At 40.0% G+C, this 17,182-nt stretch overlaps 1 protein-coding gene across 6 annotated transcripts in view; it reads left to right on the top strand.

The window, feature by feature from the left end:
* Positions 1 to 17,182, top strand: part of LOC106580844 (uncharacterized protein KIAA1522 homolog) — a 49,759-nt gene that overhangs the window by 27,081 nt on the left and 5,496 nt on the right. For 4 of the 6 annotated variants that reach the window (XM_014162365.2, XM_045715220.1, XM_045715213.1 and 1 more), the window contains one exon: positions 16,952 to 17,092. In XM_014162365.2, coding sequence (XP_014017840.1) covers positions 16,952 to 17,092 — 141 coding nt within the window. Of the gene's footprint in view, positions 1 to 15,497; positions 15,813 to 16,951; positions 17,093 to 17,182 lie in introns of those variants that run through there. The other 2 variants (XM_014162672.2, XM_014162592.2) reach the window with 2 other exon arrangements.

The raw sequence follows: 17,182 nt of genomic DNA, 5'->3' as shown, positions 1-17,182 counted from the left end.
GTAACATGCAAGTCAGTCTTTCCTGGCTCAAAGTTGAGGAGAGATTGACTGCATCACTATTGATATTTCTGCGAGGTGTTGATGTGTTGAAGATACCGAACTGCCTGTTCAAGCAGTTGGCACACAGTTCGGACACTCAAAAGACATGCAACCAGAGGTACAACACAAGACATGCAACCAGAGGTATATTCACAGTCCCCAGGTCCAAAACAGAGGCTGGGAAATGCACAGTATTAAATAGAGCCATGACCATGACCACCCCAGGTAACTAAAGCTAGAAATAAAAACAGTTTAAAAAAAACTGAGAAAAGAACATCTTACTGCACGAAAGGGACTGTAAAGAGCCACGGCCATTTTATATGTATTGTATTGTAATTTGCACTGTACTATGTATTAGACCTAGGTATTGTGTTTATGTACTGGTATGTAGGCAATGTGTGACGTTATACATTCATGTATTTCAGTCCCTGACTAATAATGTTCTGTATTATGTCATGTTTCACGTGGACGCCAGGAAGAGTAGCTGATGGTTTTGCACCAGATAATGGGGATCCTAAAAAATACCAAATGTTGTGTTAAATAAAGTTGATTAGCTGCGCTAATACACTGTTTGCCATGACATGAAGTTTCATAATGTGTGGGTGAATAAACCTCTAAGCCTTAGCTTGGTTATCACATAAAGGCTGGGGAGAGCAGGAGAACAGGTTTTTGAGCCTGGATACTGTTTCTCTTTCCACAGTTTATGGCGGGAATCAAACACACTGCCCTCCTCTGCATTGTTATGTTGCCCCCAGACTGCTGCAGGAGTTCAACTGAACTTCCTGTGGTGGGTGAGTGCGTGCTTTCGTATGCGTGCGCGTCAGTGCAGCTTTGCCTCTTAATGACAAATAGATTTTTATCTCAATGAGACTACCCTGGTTAATTAAATCAAATTTAAATTTGTCATATGCGCCAAATACAACAGGTGTAAACCTTACTGTGAAATGCTTACTTACAAGCCCTTAATCAACAATGCAGTTAAAGAAATAGAGTTAAGAAAATATTTACATAAATAAACTATAGTAAAAAGTAACAATAACGAGGCTATGTACCGAGTCAATGTGCGGGGGTACAGGTTAGTCGAGGTCAATTGTAAATGTAGTTAGGGGGAAAGTGGGGGGGTCAATGTAAATAGTCTGGGTGGTCAATTGATTAATTGTTCAGCAGTCTTATGGCTTGGGGGTAGAAGCTGTTGAGCCTTTTGGACCTATACTTGGCGCTCCGGTACAGCTTGCTGTGTGGTAGCAGAGAGAACAGTCTATGACTTGGGTGACTGGAGTCTTTGACAATTTTTAGGGCCTTCCTCTGACACTGCCTAGCATATAGGTCCTGGATAGCAGGAAGCTTGGCCCCAGTGATGTACTGTGACGTACCCACTACCCTTTGTAGCGCCTTACGGTCGGATGCTGACCGGTTGCCATACCAGGCGGTGATACAACCAGTCAGGATGCTCTCGATGGTGCAGCTGTAGAACTTTTTGAGGATCTGAGGACCCATGCCAAATCTTTTCAGTCTCCCAAGGGGGAAAAGGTGTTGTTGTGCCCTCTTTACAATTTTCTTGGGTGTGTTTGGACCATGATAGTTTGGTGATGTGGACACCAAGGAACTTATCTCTGGACCCGCTCCTCTACAGCATCATCGATGTGAACCGGGGCGTGTTCAGCTCTCCCTTTTCCTGTAGTCCACGATCAGCTCCTTTGTCTTGCTCACGTTGAGGGAGAGGTTGTTGTGCTGGCACCACACTGCCAGGTCTCTGACCTCCTCCCTATAGGCTGTCTCATCATTGTCTGTGATCAGGCCTACTACTGTTGTGACGTCAGAAAACTTAATGATTGCGTTGGAGTCGTGCTTGGCCACGCAGTCGTGGGTGAACAGGGAGTACAGGAGGGGACTAAGAACACACCCCTTAGGTGCCCCCATTTTGAGGATCAGCGTGGCAGATGTGTTGTTGCCTACCCTTACGACCTGGGGGCTGCCCGTCTGGAAGTCCAGCGTCCAGATTGAGGGAGGTGTTTAGTCCCAGGGTCCTTAGCTTTGTGGGCACTATGGTGTTGAACGCTAAGCTGTAGTCAATTTACAGCATTGTCACATAGGTGTTCCTTTTATCCAAGTGGGAAAAGGCAGTGTGGAGTGCGATTGCGTCATTTGTGGATCTGTTGGGGCGATATGTGAATTGGAGTGGGTCTAGGGTTTCCGGGATGATGGTGTTGATATGAGCCATAACCAGCCTTTCAAAGCACTTCATGCTGACCGATGTGAGTACTACATGGTGGCAGTCAATTAGGCAGGTTACCTCACTTTCTTGGGCAAATAAAGGTTAGATTAAAAAAATCCTTTGGACATTGAACTGGAGGTATCCATTATTTTCTCTGCAACAGGTCAAGCACAGTCTGTCGCTTGTACAGCCTGGTCTCATAGACTAGTACATTTAAATCCGGGACACTCAAATTTGTATGATGTTACGTTTGGTATGGTTACATAAGATAGAAGGTTACTTAGCCAAAAAAACTAAGTAAGGTGGTTGGTTGGGCGTATCCAAAAGGTTGCGTGTTTGAATCTCAACACGGACAACTTTAGCATTTTATCTAGTTAGCAACTTTGCAACTACTTACTACTTTTTAGCTACTTTGCAACTGCTTAGCACGTTAGCTAACCATAACCTTCTAACCTTAACCCTTATTCCTTAACCCTGAATTTAACCCCTAACCCTAACCTCTAGCTAACGTTAGTATTAGCCACCTAGCTAACATTAGCCACAACATATTGGAATTTGCAACATATTTGTTTTGCAAAATTCAGAACATATTGTACGAATTGCAATTCGAAACATATATGAAGTGGATGGTGGACATCCATAAATTAATACATACCATATGATACGTAACATACCGTACTAATTGGAGTGTTCCGGATTTATATTTACTATGTTACGTCTACCCCTGAGTTCAGGTTGGCTTGTAGGATTTTGCTGCCTGCCTGATATACAGTATAACAATACACATGAATGGGAAAAAGTTGAATTAACAACTTCAGTGGAACTCCACGTGATTATTACATTTCTGTTTTTGTTTTCATGTGTTGTGTTTACATTGAATAGCATCTATGCATCACATGATTATGCATAGTATTGACATCAGATGGAAGGACCAAGGACACGGATGGTAAATAAATTATTCTGGCAGTGTCTGTTTGTGCGAAGTTCAGGATCTTAGACTCGAATGTTATGGTGCTGGCAAGACAACTGGGAACTCAGCAAAAAAATGAGATTGAATCATGACGTCGGTGATCTTCAGGTCGGAAAGTCGGAGCTCTAGAAAGAGGCTTGAGTTCTTGATTTAGAATTCCGAGTTGGATGACCATTCAAAATTAATTTCCCCAGTCGGGGCTCTTTTTAATTTAATTTTTTTTCAAGGTTCCCAGTTTTCTTGCACTCACTGAAGCCCGAAGCAGGAGATTTCCAACTTCCCAGTTGTTTTGAACGCGGTATTAGACTCAACGTTCATGTCTGTTGATAGAATTGGTTTCAGACTGTTGAAGGTACAAGGACCAAGAACCAGGATTGTTGCTGTTATTGTATCGTGTGACTTACTGAACACTGGAATTGTGATATAATAATTTCCAGGCCAGTTTAGAGAAAGCAATTGTAGCAATAGAGAATGTACAGGAAAAATGTGTGGGGGAAAAAGAATGGCTGCAGTATAGTTAATGTTGATGATGATTGAGTACATGATGCACGGAATGTTAAGGCATAAGTGTATGAAAGCTTTTATTCTTATTTTAAATATATGTAGTTCTGTTCTTGTCTATTAATGTTCTGTATTATGTTGTGTTTTATGTTTTTTATGGACTGTGGACCCAAAGAATAATAGTTTCTGCTTTAGCTTTAGCTTTAGCTAATAGGAATCCTGATAATATAGTATGGCGAAGCATGCAATAACATTTACATTTGAATATTTGGGAATATTAGTCAACACACCCTGATTTTGAGGAGATCAGATTGTGTCTATACAGTGCCAGCATGCATGCCCTCTAGTCCTATCTGTATGATGTGTTGGGGTTGGATTTCATCAATCATTGAGTCTAATGCTTAGTTTAATCATTACCTGGCCAAGCCTCGTGGCATTCAACAACCGTTATTATTTATGAAATCATACAGCGTTTATTGTAATGTAACACAGATACGTTACACTTTCTTCTCACACACTACTGTCACGGCAGGAAATGTATTTAAAACTCCAGTCCACAAACGAGTTTCATGATGATTGCATTATAGGAAGTTGTGAGTCTTCAATGGACATTGTGGTGGTACTTTAATCTAAAAAGATGTGCATAAAAATATGTACGACTTCATGCATGGCATGCTAGAGAAATAGAGCAATGCAGCTTTAGTTTATGTCAATCCCACTCTGACAAAATGGTCACTTAAAGTCAAGGTGGTTACTGGGGTAATTGTTTTTCCATCCCAGAACGCACAGTTCTTTTCATGCCCTCAAGGCATGAGTTAGTGATAAGCAGCATGTACATGTGCACACAGAGAGAGACCTGCCCAGTGGAACCTCGCCACCCAGCATTCCCACTGTGCTGCTGCTTCTACACCCGTTGCAGGTTACTGAGAATACTGGCTTCTGCAGGCATTGTGCATGGTGGAGCAATGGTCCCAAATCAGTTTATTCTGCTTGTCTTAGATACACTAAAACGGAGGACTAGGGTATCTACCACGGTGTATTACATATCTATGTTGTACTACACATAGAGCTACAATAAACTTAATACATTCAATTATGATCAAGCAGTGTTTGTTTTAGTATTACTAATAATTAAGTATTTTTTTCCTGAATGTTTTTGTAAAACAGCTTGCCATAGGATATCTGTAAAGCATGGAAGCTTAACTCTTGTCCTTGAGGGCATAGTGTCTCCTGACAGTCTGGAAAGTTCTCCCTGCTGGTCTAGTAATGTAAATGTTGAGCTCCTGAGTGATTGTGTGACCTGTGTAGCTGCGCCTTGCTGAAATGTGCGTGCCCTAGCAAGTCTGACTGAATTTTTCACATTCTCCTTCGTTCTCCTCCGTTCTTTTTAATGGGCTTTTATCTGGTGCTTATCACTAGCTAAGCCCTTTGCTGTGGTGCAACCTGGCAGGGATGTGGGGAACACTCCTGACCTTTAAGTGTTTTAATTAGAGAACGACAGGGAAGTACTCTGGTCTGTACACAGGATCTCTGGCTTTAATTGATGTAATTTCTGTGATTATCACATTTACTGTGTCTGGCTACTAATTCTGAAATTTGTGTGAGCTCAAGTCATTAGGGGTGTGTGTAGTTGAATGTGTTTATTCACGGCATGCATATGTGCTGACATGTTAAAACCTGAGGGATTGTCATGGCCTGTAGTGTCTGAAGATGAAATGGACTGGAACGAGGCAGACCAGACATCGGCAGGTATATCTGTTACACAGGCTCATATCTACCTGCTTACGTCGTAAAAGAAGTCTTCTTCATCGTAAGAGGGCAGTGTTGAATGTTTGTTCCTAGTTTCACCAGAGGCCAAGTGTTGTGTAAAACTCAGTGGGCCACAAGCTTAGACCTGGACTCATAAATTCTCTCACACAGTAGAGGTCGACCGATTATGATTTTTCAGCGCCAATACCGATTATTGGAGGACCAAAACAAGCCGATACCGATTAATTGGCCATTTTTTTGTTATTATTCTTATTATTTTAGATATATATATGTATGTATGTAATAATGACAATTACAACAATACTGAATGAACACTTTTATTTTAACTTTTAACTAATACATGAATAAAATCAATTTAGTCTCAAATAAATAATGAAACATGTTCAATTTGGTTTAAATAATGCAAAACACAGTGTTGGAGAAGAAAGTAAAAGTGCAATATGTGCCATGTAAAAAAGCTAATGTTTAAGTTCCTTGCTCAGAACATGAGAGCATATGAAAGCTGGTGGTTCCTTTTAACATGAGTCTTCAATATTCCCAGTTAAGAAGTTTTAGGTTGTAGTTATTATAGGAATTATAGGACTATTTCTCTCTATACGATTTGTATTTCATATACCTTTGACTATTGGATGTTCTTATAGGCACTTTAGTATTGCCAGTGTAACAGTATAGCTTCCGTCCCTCTCCTCGCTCCTACCTGGGCTCGAACCAGGAACACATCGACAACAGCCACCCATGCAGAGGAAGGGAAAAAACTACTCCAAGTTTCAGAGCGAGTGACGTTTGAAACGCTATTAGCGCGCACCCCGCTAACTAGCTAGCCATTTCACATCGGTTACACCAGCCTAATCTCGGGGTTGAAGTCATAAACAGCACAATGCTTGAAGAATTGCGAAGAGCTGCTGGCAAAACGCACGAAGGTGCTGTTTGAATGAATGCTTACGAGCCTGCTGCTGCCTACCATCGCTCAGTCAGACTGCTCTATCAAATATCAAATCATAGACTTAATTATAACATAATAACACACAGAAATACGAGCCTTTGGTCATTAATATGGTCGAATCCGGAAACTATCATTTCGAAAACGAAACGTTTATTATTTCAGTGAAATACAGAACCGTTCCATATTCTAACAGGTGGCATCCCTAAGTCTAAATATTCCTGTTACATTGCACAACCTTCAATGTTATGTCATAATTATGTACAATTCTGGCAAAGTAATTACGGCCTTTGTTAGGAATAAATGGACTTCACACAGTTTGCAATGAGCCAGGCGGCCCAAACTGCTGTATATACCCTGACTGCTTGCACGGAACGCAAGAGAAGTGACACAAATTCATGTTAGCAGGCAATATTAACTAAATATTCAGGTTTAAAAATATATACTTGTGTATTGATTTTAAAGAAAGGCATTGATGTTTATGGTTAGGTACATTGGTGCAACGACAGTGCTTTTTTCGCAAATGCGCTTGTTAAATCATCACCCGTTTGTTGAAGTAGGCTGTGATTCGATGAGAAATTAACAGGTACTGCATCGATTATATGCAACGCAGGACACGTTAGATAAACTAGTAATATCAACCATGTGTAGTTAACTAGTGATTATGTTTAGATTGATAGTTTTTTATAAGATAAGTTTAATGCTAGCTAGCAACTTACCTTGGCTTCTTGCTGCCCTCGCGTAACAGGTAGTCAGCCTGCCATGCAGGGTCCTCGTGGAGTGCAATGTAGGCAGGTGGTTAGAGCGTTGGACTAGTAACCGGAAGGTTGCAAAAACGAATCCCCGAATCCCCCCTGAACAAGGCAGTTAACCCTGTTCCTAGGCCATCATTGAAAATAAGAATGTGTTCTTAATCTGACTTGCCTAGTTAAATAAAGGTGTAAAAAAAAAACAAAAAAACAATCGGTGGCCAAAAATTGTTATGAAAACCTGAAATCGGCCCTAATGAATCGGCCATTCCGATTAATCAGTCGACCTCTAGCCTAGGCATATCCAATGTATTGGTCCTACATACAAATGAACTATTTACAAAAACAATATAAAAGCAACAGATATACAGTACCAGTCAAAAGTTTGGACACACCTACTCATTCCAGGGTTTTTCTTTATTTTTACTATTTTCTACATTGTAGAATAATAGTGAAGACAACTATGAAATAACACATCTGAAATCATGTAGTAACCAAAAAAGTGTTAAACAAATCAAAATATATTTGAGATTCTTCAAAGTAGCCACCCTTTGCCTTGATGACAGCTTTGCACACTCATGGCATTCAATTAACAGGTGTGCCTTGTTAAAAGTTAATTTGTGGAATTTCTTTCCTTAATGCCTTTGAGCCAATCCGTTGTGTTGTGACACAGTAGGGGTGGTATACAGAAGATAGGGCTATTTGGTAAAAGACCAAATAGCCCAAGTGATTTATTTAGAATTCAAGGCACACTTAACCAGTATGGCTACCACAGCAGCGATACGCCATCCCATCTGGTTTGCGCTTAGTGGGACAATCATTTGTTTTTCAACAGGACAATGACCCAGCACAGCTCCAGGCTGTGTAAGGGCTATTTGACCAAGAAGGAGAGTGATGGAGTGCTGCATCACATGACCTGGCCTCCACAATTACCCGACCTAAACCCAATTGAGGTGGGTTCAGCATATGTGGGAACTCCTTCAAGACTGTTGGAAAAACATTCAAGGTGAAGCTGGTTGAGAGAATGCTAAGAGTGTACAAAGCTGTCATCAAGGCAAAGGGTGGCTACTTTGAAGAATCTCAAATATACAATATTTTATTAACCTTTATTTAACCAGGAAAGGCTCATTGAGATTTAAAATCTCTTTTTCAAGAGCGTCCTGGCCAAGATAGGCAGCGCCAAGTCATTACAAAAATTAGACAAACAACATGAAAAACTACAAGTAATCTAGTAAAAACCATAAAATTAACAAAGAATATAACAAAATCAAAAACAGCAAATTAAAAACATTGACAGGTCAGGGAATCAGTCTCAAGATCATTCATCAGTGATTTAAAAATACCAATCGGGACAAGTTCTTCCATTTTAAAAGTATTTTGTAAGGCATTCCAAGACGATGGCGCAGAGTACATAAAAGCCCTTTTACCAAATTCAGTTCGGACATTTGGAACAGTTAGCAAGATAAAGTCCCTCGAACGAAGAGAGTACCCACCACATTTCTGAACAATAAAAATGCCCAAATAAAAAGGTAGTAAACCCAAAATGGCTTTGTAAATAAAAGTATACCAGTGACTGAGCCTACGAGTGACTAGAGAAGGCCAGCCAACCCTGGTATACAAAGTGCAGTGGTGCATAAGGGTTTTGCAATTTAAAATAAATCTCAAAGTGCCATGGGAAAGGGTGTCAATTGATCTCAAACACTGAGCGGAAGCATTTATATATAAAATATCCCCATAGTCTAGTAAAGGCATAAATGTAGCTGATACTAGCCTCCTTCTGGCTTCAAAAGAAAAACAAGCCTTATTCCTAAAATAAAATCCTAATTTCAGCTTCAATTTTTTTGTAAGTTGTTGAATATGCATTTTAAAAGAGAGGCCATCATCAATCAAAATTCCAAGATATTTATATGAGGTTACAACCTCAATCTCCTTGCCCTGAAAGGTAGTAATAGGTGAAAGGTTCAGGGGTCTATTTCTTGCTTTAGAAAACACCAGAAGTTTAGTGTTGTCAGTATTGAGGATAAGCTTCAATTGAGACAAGGTATGTTGAACAGTATTAAAAGCAGTTTGCAAGTTCTGGAAAGCTTTTGTAAGAGATGAAGCACAACAGTAAATAACAGTATCATCAGCATAAAAATGAAGTTGTGCATTTTGGACATTTTTGTCTAAATTATTTATATAAATAGTGAATAAGAGAGGACCAAGTACAGAGCCTTGGGGCACACCATTTAAGACAGACAATTTAACAGACCTAAGCCCATCAAATTGAGTGCACTGAGTTCTATCAGACAGATAGTTAACAAACCATGCAACTGCATGCTCTGAAAGACCTACACTCGACAATCTCTGCCTTAGTATAGCATGATCAACTGTATCAAAAGCCTTAGAGAGATCAATAAAAAGTGAGACACAATGCTGTTATATATTATATAATAATATATTTGGATTTAACACTTCTTTGGTTACTACATGATTCCACATGTTATTTTGTAGTTTTGATGTCTTCACTATTATTCTACAATGTAGAAAATAATAAAAATAAAGAGAAACCCTTGAATGAGTAGATGTGTCCAAACTTTTGACTGGTACTGTACATAAAAAATATATAACATGTCTTATACACGTGTCCTTCACTAAAAAAGGTGCATCCCAGGTGTAGAAGATTACATTTAACTTTCACCGTTGCATTTTTGATCGGCGGGGGCACTTACTGGAGAGGGGTGGCTTCCAAATGTCATCATCCAAATCCTCTACATCCTCCGCTCTGTGGTGAGTAAAATAAAGGGACATGTTGTTGTAAGACACACAGAATTACAGTTGACTAAATTTACAAAACAACATTACTGTAAAGTAAAAACACCAAGCCTAAACTTTATATGTACAGTGACTCACATAGGTGTGAAACACACACACACACAATGCAAACAGTAACACTTTGGAGACAAAGGCAGAGGTGAGAACCACAAATAAACAATGGCTATGAGAGTTTAGTGGCTTCTCCAAAGTTACAAGGGTGAAACTTAGAACAGCAAACAATGAACTAATATGAAACATAGACAATAACTGTCCAGGTCGCAGTTGTAAATGAGAACTTGTTCTCAACTAGCTTACCTGGTTAAATGAAGGTGAAATAAAACCAAAAAAAATGATAGCTTAGGCCTACGTAACAAGTAATTTCTATGTAAACTAAATCCAAAGCACAAAAAGCAGACAACTTAATATTTACATTTACATTACATTTACATTTAAGTCATTTAGCAGACTTAAAACTTAATATAGTAATTAGCTAATATGAAGTCATGAAAATAATTTACTTGCAGATCTAAAAGTGGATCCAATCCTTCTAGAAAGCAATCTTCATCGGCCGTGTCAAAATACTTGTTTTCCTAAATCGCTCCCCTGATCCGAATCCGACCAGTATACTTCTATGCTTCTATGTCGGTATACTTATTCATAGCTGCCTTTTTTTTAGCTTCCTGTTCAATATTCTTAGTTTTATGATGAATATCCCCCCTTGAGAAGCAATCTTTTATGCTAAAGCAATGAAATATGTTTTTCAATGTAGCGTGCTCGGTACGTCTCGTCTCTGAGTCAGGTAGTAATAGTTCGCATTACGCATTAAAGGTTCTAGGCCTTGCTTTGTCCCACCCAAGTCAACTGCATATCCCTGGAAAACGTATCTCATTGGCTACAAGACTGTCAAAGTACCATAGTTGCCAATCCCCTGTGTAATGGATGCCAAAGTGGGCAACGTCATATTTTTGATGTGCAAAGATATAGTCACTCGGGGGACGTTCGATGTTGCCATTAAGTCATACATCATCAGATAACATTGGTAATAGGCTAGATTTGTTCCTACCAACCTAAGGATTAATTTCATAACCTCCATGTAGCTATAGCTCAAACACAGACCAAATTGTAGATTACCTTGTAAGATCTCCAACTGCTCTTAAACGCTAGTAAAACTAAATGCATGCTTTTTCACCGATCGCTGCCCGCACCCGCCCGCTCGACTAGCATCACTACTCTGAATGGTTCTGACTTAGAATATGTGGACAACGACAAATACCTAGGTGTCTGGTTAGACTGTAAACTCTCCTTCCAGACTCATATTAAACCTTTCCAATCCAAAATTAAATCTAGAGTCGGCTTCCTATTTCGCAACAAAGCCTCCTTCACTCACGCTGCCTAACATACCCTCGTAAAACTGACTATCCTACCGATCCTCGACTTCGGTGATGTCATTTACAAAATAGCCTCCAACACTCTACTCAGAAAACTGGATGCAGTCTATCACAGTGCCATCCGTTTTGTCACCAAAGCCCCATATACTACCCACCACTGCGACCTGTATGCTCTCGTCGGCTGGCCCTCGCTACATATTCGTCGCCAGACCCACTGGCTCCAGGTCATCTATAAGTCTTTGCTAGGTAAAGCCCCGCCTTATCTCAGCTCACTGGTCACGATAACAACACCCACCCGTAGCACGCGCTCCAGCAGGTATATCTCACTGGTCATCCCCAAAGCCAACACCTCCATTGGCCGCCTTTCCTTCCAGTTCTCTGCTGCCAATGACTGGAATGAATTGCAAAAATCGCTGAAGTTGGAGACTTATATCTCCCTCACTAACTTTAAGCATCAGCTATCTTAGCAGCTTACTGATCGCTGTACACAGCCCATCTGTAAATAGCCCATCCTATCGACTTACCTCATCCCCATATTGTTTTTATTTACTTTTTTCTCTTTTGCCACCAGTATTTCTACTTCCACATCATCATCTGCACATCTTTCACTCCAGTGTTAATTTGCTAAATTGTAATTACTTCGCTACTATGGCCTATTTATTGCCTTACCTTCTCACTCCATTTGCACACACTGTATATAGAATTTTTCTATTGTGTTATTGACTGTAGATTTGTTTATTCCATGTGTAACTCTGTGTTGTTGTCTGTGTTGCACTGCTTTATTTTATCTTGGCCAGGTCGCAGTTGTAAATGAGAACTTGTTGTCAACTGGCCTACCTGGTTAAACAAAGGTGAAATTATAATTTTTTTGCTGTTTGGTGAAAACGTTGTGTAAAATAAACATTTTGACTCTTGGGGCTGGTGATCAATAACGGTAGGTCACAGGCAGACAAATAAGGCATCATCATGATCTGTGGAGTTCCAGCTTTCGGTGTGAATCGACGTATTCCATCTTTATTTTGTTTCGGCTATGAAAAAGCCAACTGACACTTACTCTTGTGTTACTGACTTGTTGCACCCTCGACAACTACTATGATTATTATTATTTGACCATGCTGGTCATTTATGAACATTTGAACATCTTGGCCATGTGCTGTTATAATCTCCACCCGGCACAGCCAGAAGAGGACTGGCCACCCCTCATAGCCTGGTTCCTCTCTAGGTTTCTTCCTAGGTTTTGGCCTTTCTAGGGAGTTTTTCCTAGCCACTGTGCTTCTACACCTGCATTGCTTGCTGTTTGGGGTTTTAGGCTGGGTTTCTGTACAGCACTTTGAGATATCAGCTGATGTAAGAAGGGCTATATAAATACATTTGATTTGATTTACGCTCCACAACTCTAACCGGAATTTAGGTTGTAGCCATCTTGAAATGAGGTCCTCGGCTCGGCCTGCTCTTATATATTCATATGGCCATATATGGTAGTAAGTCACACCAAAGGTTTTAAGGCATACATCAATAGCCAAGATACTCAGCTTTTCGCAGACACCCTGCTTTTGCAGATAGGGGCTACCGTTCTCATAGCAGACTGAATTGAATAAAACAATCTAATAAGGTCCCCAAATATGGGGACATTACATTTAAGAGGTTAAAAGTCTGTAGGATCTGGCAGACAGCAGCAGATGGAACACTCACAGCAGGAAAGAATGTCTGTCTGTCCATTGCTCTCTCAAAACACAGAGAGGCATGTTAGGGCAGAGTCAGCTGTGTTTGTGTGCACCATATGAAGTCTACCTGTGTCAGAATGTATCAGCGACACCTTGATAACTGCTAGATCCTGGGTAACAGGCGAGAACTCATTCTGATGATTTCCCTCTCGCCTAATCTGACTCATTAAATAGACTCTGTTACTGGTTGAATAATCATGTCATTGACTTAATTCCTGAAAGACTAATACCTAGCCTTCAGAAAGTATTCGTACCAGTTGACTTATTCCACATTTTGTTGTGTTACTGCCTGAATTCAGAATGGATTAAATATTTTTTCTTTCTTGCCCACCTACGTACCATACCCCATAATGAGTGAAAACATATTTTTAGAAATGTTCGCAAATGTATTGATAATGAAATACAGAGATATCTCATTTATATAAATATTCACACCACTGAGTCAATACTTTGTAGAACCATTTACCAATAGGGGCCCTTCTTTGCGAGGCATTGGAACACCCAGCTGGTCTTCGGTTGAATTTGTGTTTGAAATTCACTGCTCCACTGAGGGACATTACAGACAATTGTATGTGTGGGGTACAGAGATGAGGTAGTCATTCACAAATCATGTTCAACACTTATTGCACACAGAGTGAGTCCGTGCAACTTTTTATGTGACTTCAGCTCATTTTTACTCCTGAACTTATTTAGGCTTTGCATAACAAAGGGGTTGAATACTTATTGACTCAAGACATTTCAGCTTTCAATTTGTAATTAATTTCAAAATCTTTCTAAAAACATAATTCCACTTTTATATTATGGGGGATTATGTGTAGGCCAGTGACACAAAATCTACATTTAATCCATTTTAAATTCAGGCTGTAACAACAACATGTGGAAAAAGTCAAGGGGTGTGAATTATTTTTGAAGGCATTGTACCATTAGTTTGCATTATCGACTAGAGCTGTAACTGTAATGCAAAGGGACATAGCTAAATGCCCAGCATTGTTCTCTACATTCAATTATGTGTCAAATGTAGTGTACATTCATAATATCACACAATCTCACATGTTATTTGTATTTCATTGAGTCTGTAAGCTGATCTTTGATGTCAGAGCATTAAGCTGTTGGGTATCATACATATTAGATTGGGTATTGGCACTGAAATCCCTGGAGTAAACATCCGTTTGGGGGCTCACAGCCTCCCTCTTAAATCCTACTGGTGTTCTATTAGACTCCAGTGACAGATGGGTTAATACTGTGATTTAATATGAACTGAATTACAATAGGAACAAACAAAAGGCTGTGGGACATCATCAGACCCCCTCCAAATGCTCTGTCTGTCTGTGTGTTTATGGTATTACTATTTCCTATCTGTGTTTCACAGGTGTATTTATATTGTAAATCTATTAGTGATCGTGGCTGTACTTACATTTTTCCATTTCTTCCCCTTGTTCCTGTTTTATCCCGGTCTACAAAGGGCTCATTCCTCGCTTATCCATGAATGACAATGTCATGTTGCTATAATCATAATCAAACAACCAATCTATGCAAAATATGCTGGTAGAGCACAGACAGAGCCACTGATGATCCACGTGATTCATGCTGCCTAAGAAAGTTCCATTCATCCTGGTGAAATACCTGGAGCACTGTGTGAAGGACTGAGTCATACAGCATGATGATAACATGGAAATGTTTTCTGTTTGCTCAGATGTTATACATTCCTTGTCATGTTTGCTCACTGCACAAGGAGGTAAATAGACAATTTTCCCAGGTTGAGATTGAAGTTTGTACATTACGGTAGTACACATCTTCAGACATGCTCCGTGGGAAGTAAGGAGCGTCAGTTGCAGATTTGCTAAAGGGATGTAAAGTAGTAAGAGATATTAGCCTCTCCACAAAATTCTTGCCAGCAGTAAATCGCAGGGAATGATGTATTCAGTTTATTACTTCAGTCCAGTTAGATCCCATTGACCGTGTTGATAGATAGAAGTAATTAGGTACATGATTTCATTGTGTAACATTTATTCTATTGTGTATTCTCTCCCAACAGGATTGATCTTGTTTGATTACTAAAACCTTCATAGTTTCTAGCTCCTTTACTCCACCTTGTGGTCAGACTTCAAAAGGAACTCGTTCTTCAAGGATTACTGGATCTCCTCATCTCGTCTGTCAGTTAGACCAGAGTACTTTTCAGAAATGGCACAGTAGCTAGTCAGTATGATAAATGGCTGCTTCAAGCAGATAAGAGCTTCAACTGTCTAACCACTTTTCCTCATTCCCTTTGTGTGTGTCGAATCCCAGCATGGTCGGTGTCATAATCACGTTCTGACCAATCTGACCAATTGTTTGTCCACAAACAAGGAGCAGTGGGATCAGTTGCCTGGGGTATGAGGAGGGGGGTGTTTGTGTGAGGGATGGGCAGAATTAGGCTGTTGGGATTAGTGTCTGAGCTCTCATTGTCTAGTGATGTAAGTGGAACCACTAGAATTGGGGAATAATAATAACAACAACATCAAGCAAGATTTTTTTTCTACCCGGTTCACTGAATTATTTTGTCTGTGTTGGATGTTGATCTACCCTGCATTTTTAGTTCTACTCACTGGGATAGTTTTGAATTCATGTCATTTTTCTAAGGATAAGATCTGTTTTTCTACATTTAGGGGATTATATTACCATGGTGGTGCTTTTGACTCAGAATGTTTGTCTGCCAGTGCCTTTTCTTTTCAAGACGAAAGGTGAGTTACAGTATAGGCTAAGTACATGGGTTGAGTCTTGGACATTCTCAGACAGGGTTTTCATTTATGATACATACCTTGAATTATTTTCTTGAAGTTTTATGGTCAAGCGAATGTTCCTTCTTTAGGAGATACGGGCAGGGTGAGTTAACTGGTTCAATTGATATGAGTTAGAGTGAATTCATTAGTGAATACCTGTTGTCATAAAATGTGTCAAACTGTTTGCTATTGGTGTGATACAGAGGCATGGCAAGCCCTGAAGAGCCATTCTAAACTATCTCCCCTTATGATGTTAAAATGTTGTCTAAATGTCTTTTGGTGACTCTGTCACTGAGAGCTTGTATTTACTTAACTGGGATACTGTAACTGTGTCTGAAAAACATGTAATTCATCAATTATCCTGACTGAATTTACAGTTTGTGTGAACCTGCTATTGTCAGGAGGATAAAATGAAGTGGTCAAATAGGGTGTATTTCCAGGGTGAACAGCCAGAGACGGTGCTTTATAGCAGGGATCGCTCAGAGCACATGGTCCACAGGACTAATTCCAGCATGGTCTTCCTAGCCCCACAGAACATGTACAGAACATGGCTAAATATAAAGCAGCTTTGATTAACTAAAGATTGCAGGCTTACCACATGGCCACGGCTGCCCCACACTCTCAGCATTACTTAACTGGTTATCACCTCACTGATCCTAGATCTGTTCAGGACTGTTGTCCTCAAGGGGCACTATCCTGCTACTGTCCTCATGATAACCCTATGACACTGCTACTCTGGATTATATGAGAGTAGGACTGTTTGGGGAATATACTGGCTGGTTATGTCAATGAAGCCTGCTGGGACTTGTGGTTCATGTAGTTGATGAACACCATTTGAATGTTGAGGCCAATTTATCAACTCTTGATTTTTATTGCACATAGCAGCCATTTTATAGTGATCTATATAAAGATTAGATGACTTGTTTTGGAACAGGATTGATGAGAAGAGATTTATATCAGTTCACATTCCTCTTTTTGTGGATATAATATCAAATTATCTTGGTGCAATGTAGTTTTGTCAAATATATTGTGCATTTGTTTACACATTTCTTTATTTTGTATTATATATCCACTCACATTCTATCTCTTTCTCCTCCCAGCAGTCCCAAAGCAGGAGGATGAGGGGACTCACGTCCCTTCACACGTCCAGGAGAATGTGTTCATCGAGGGCAGCCGGCCCAAGTACCTGGAGGACCTGCACACTGAGGCCCAGGAGGGACTCAAACTTCAGCAGCAAGAAGGTACTAAAGCCCCCTCCAAATCCCTCCAAATACTCACACTTACTCCAACACCTAAGATTAATGCTTTAGGTGAAGTTACTGTATTTGAAA

The sequence above is a fragment of the Salmo salar genome, chromosome ssa01, assembly GCF_905237065.1.
Source record: "Salmo salar chromosome ssa01, Ssal_v3.1, whole genome shotgun sequence".
Taxonomy (NCBI): domain Eukaryota; kingdom Metazoa; phylum Chordata; class Actinopteri; order Salmoniformes; family Salmonidae; genus Salmo; species Salmo salar.
Note: the sequence above shows the minus strand (reverse complement) of the source record. Positions and strands in the feature narration are given on the sequence as shown.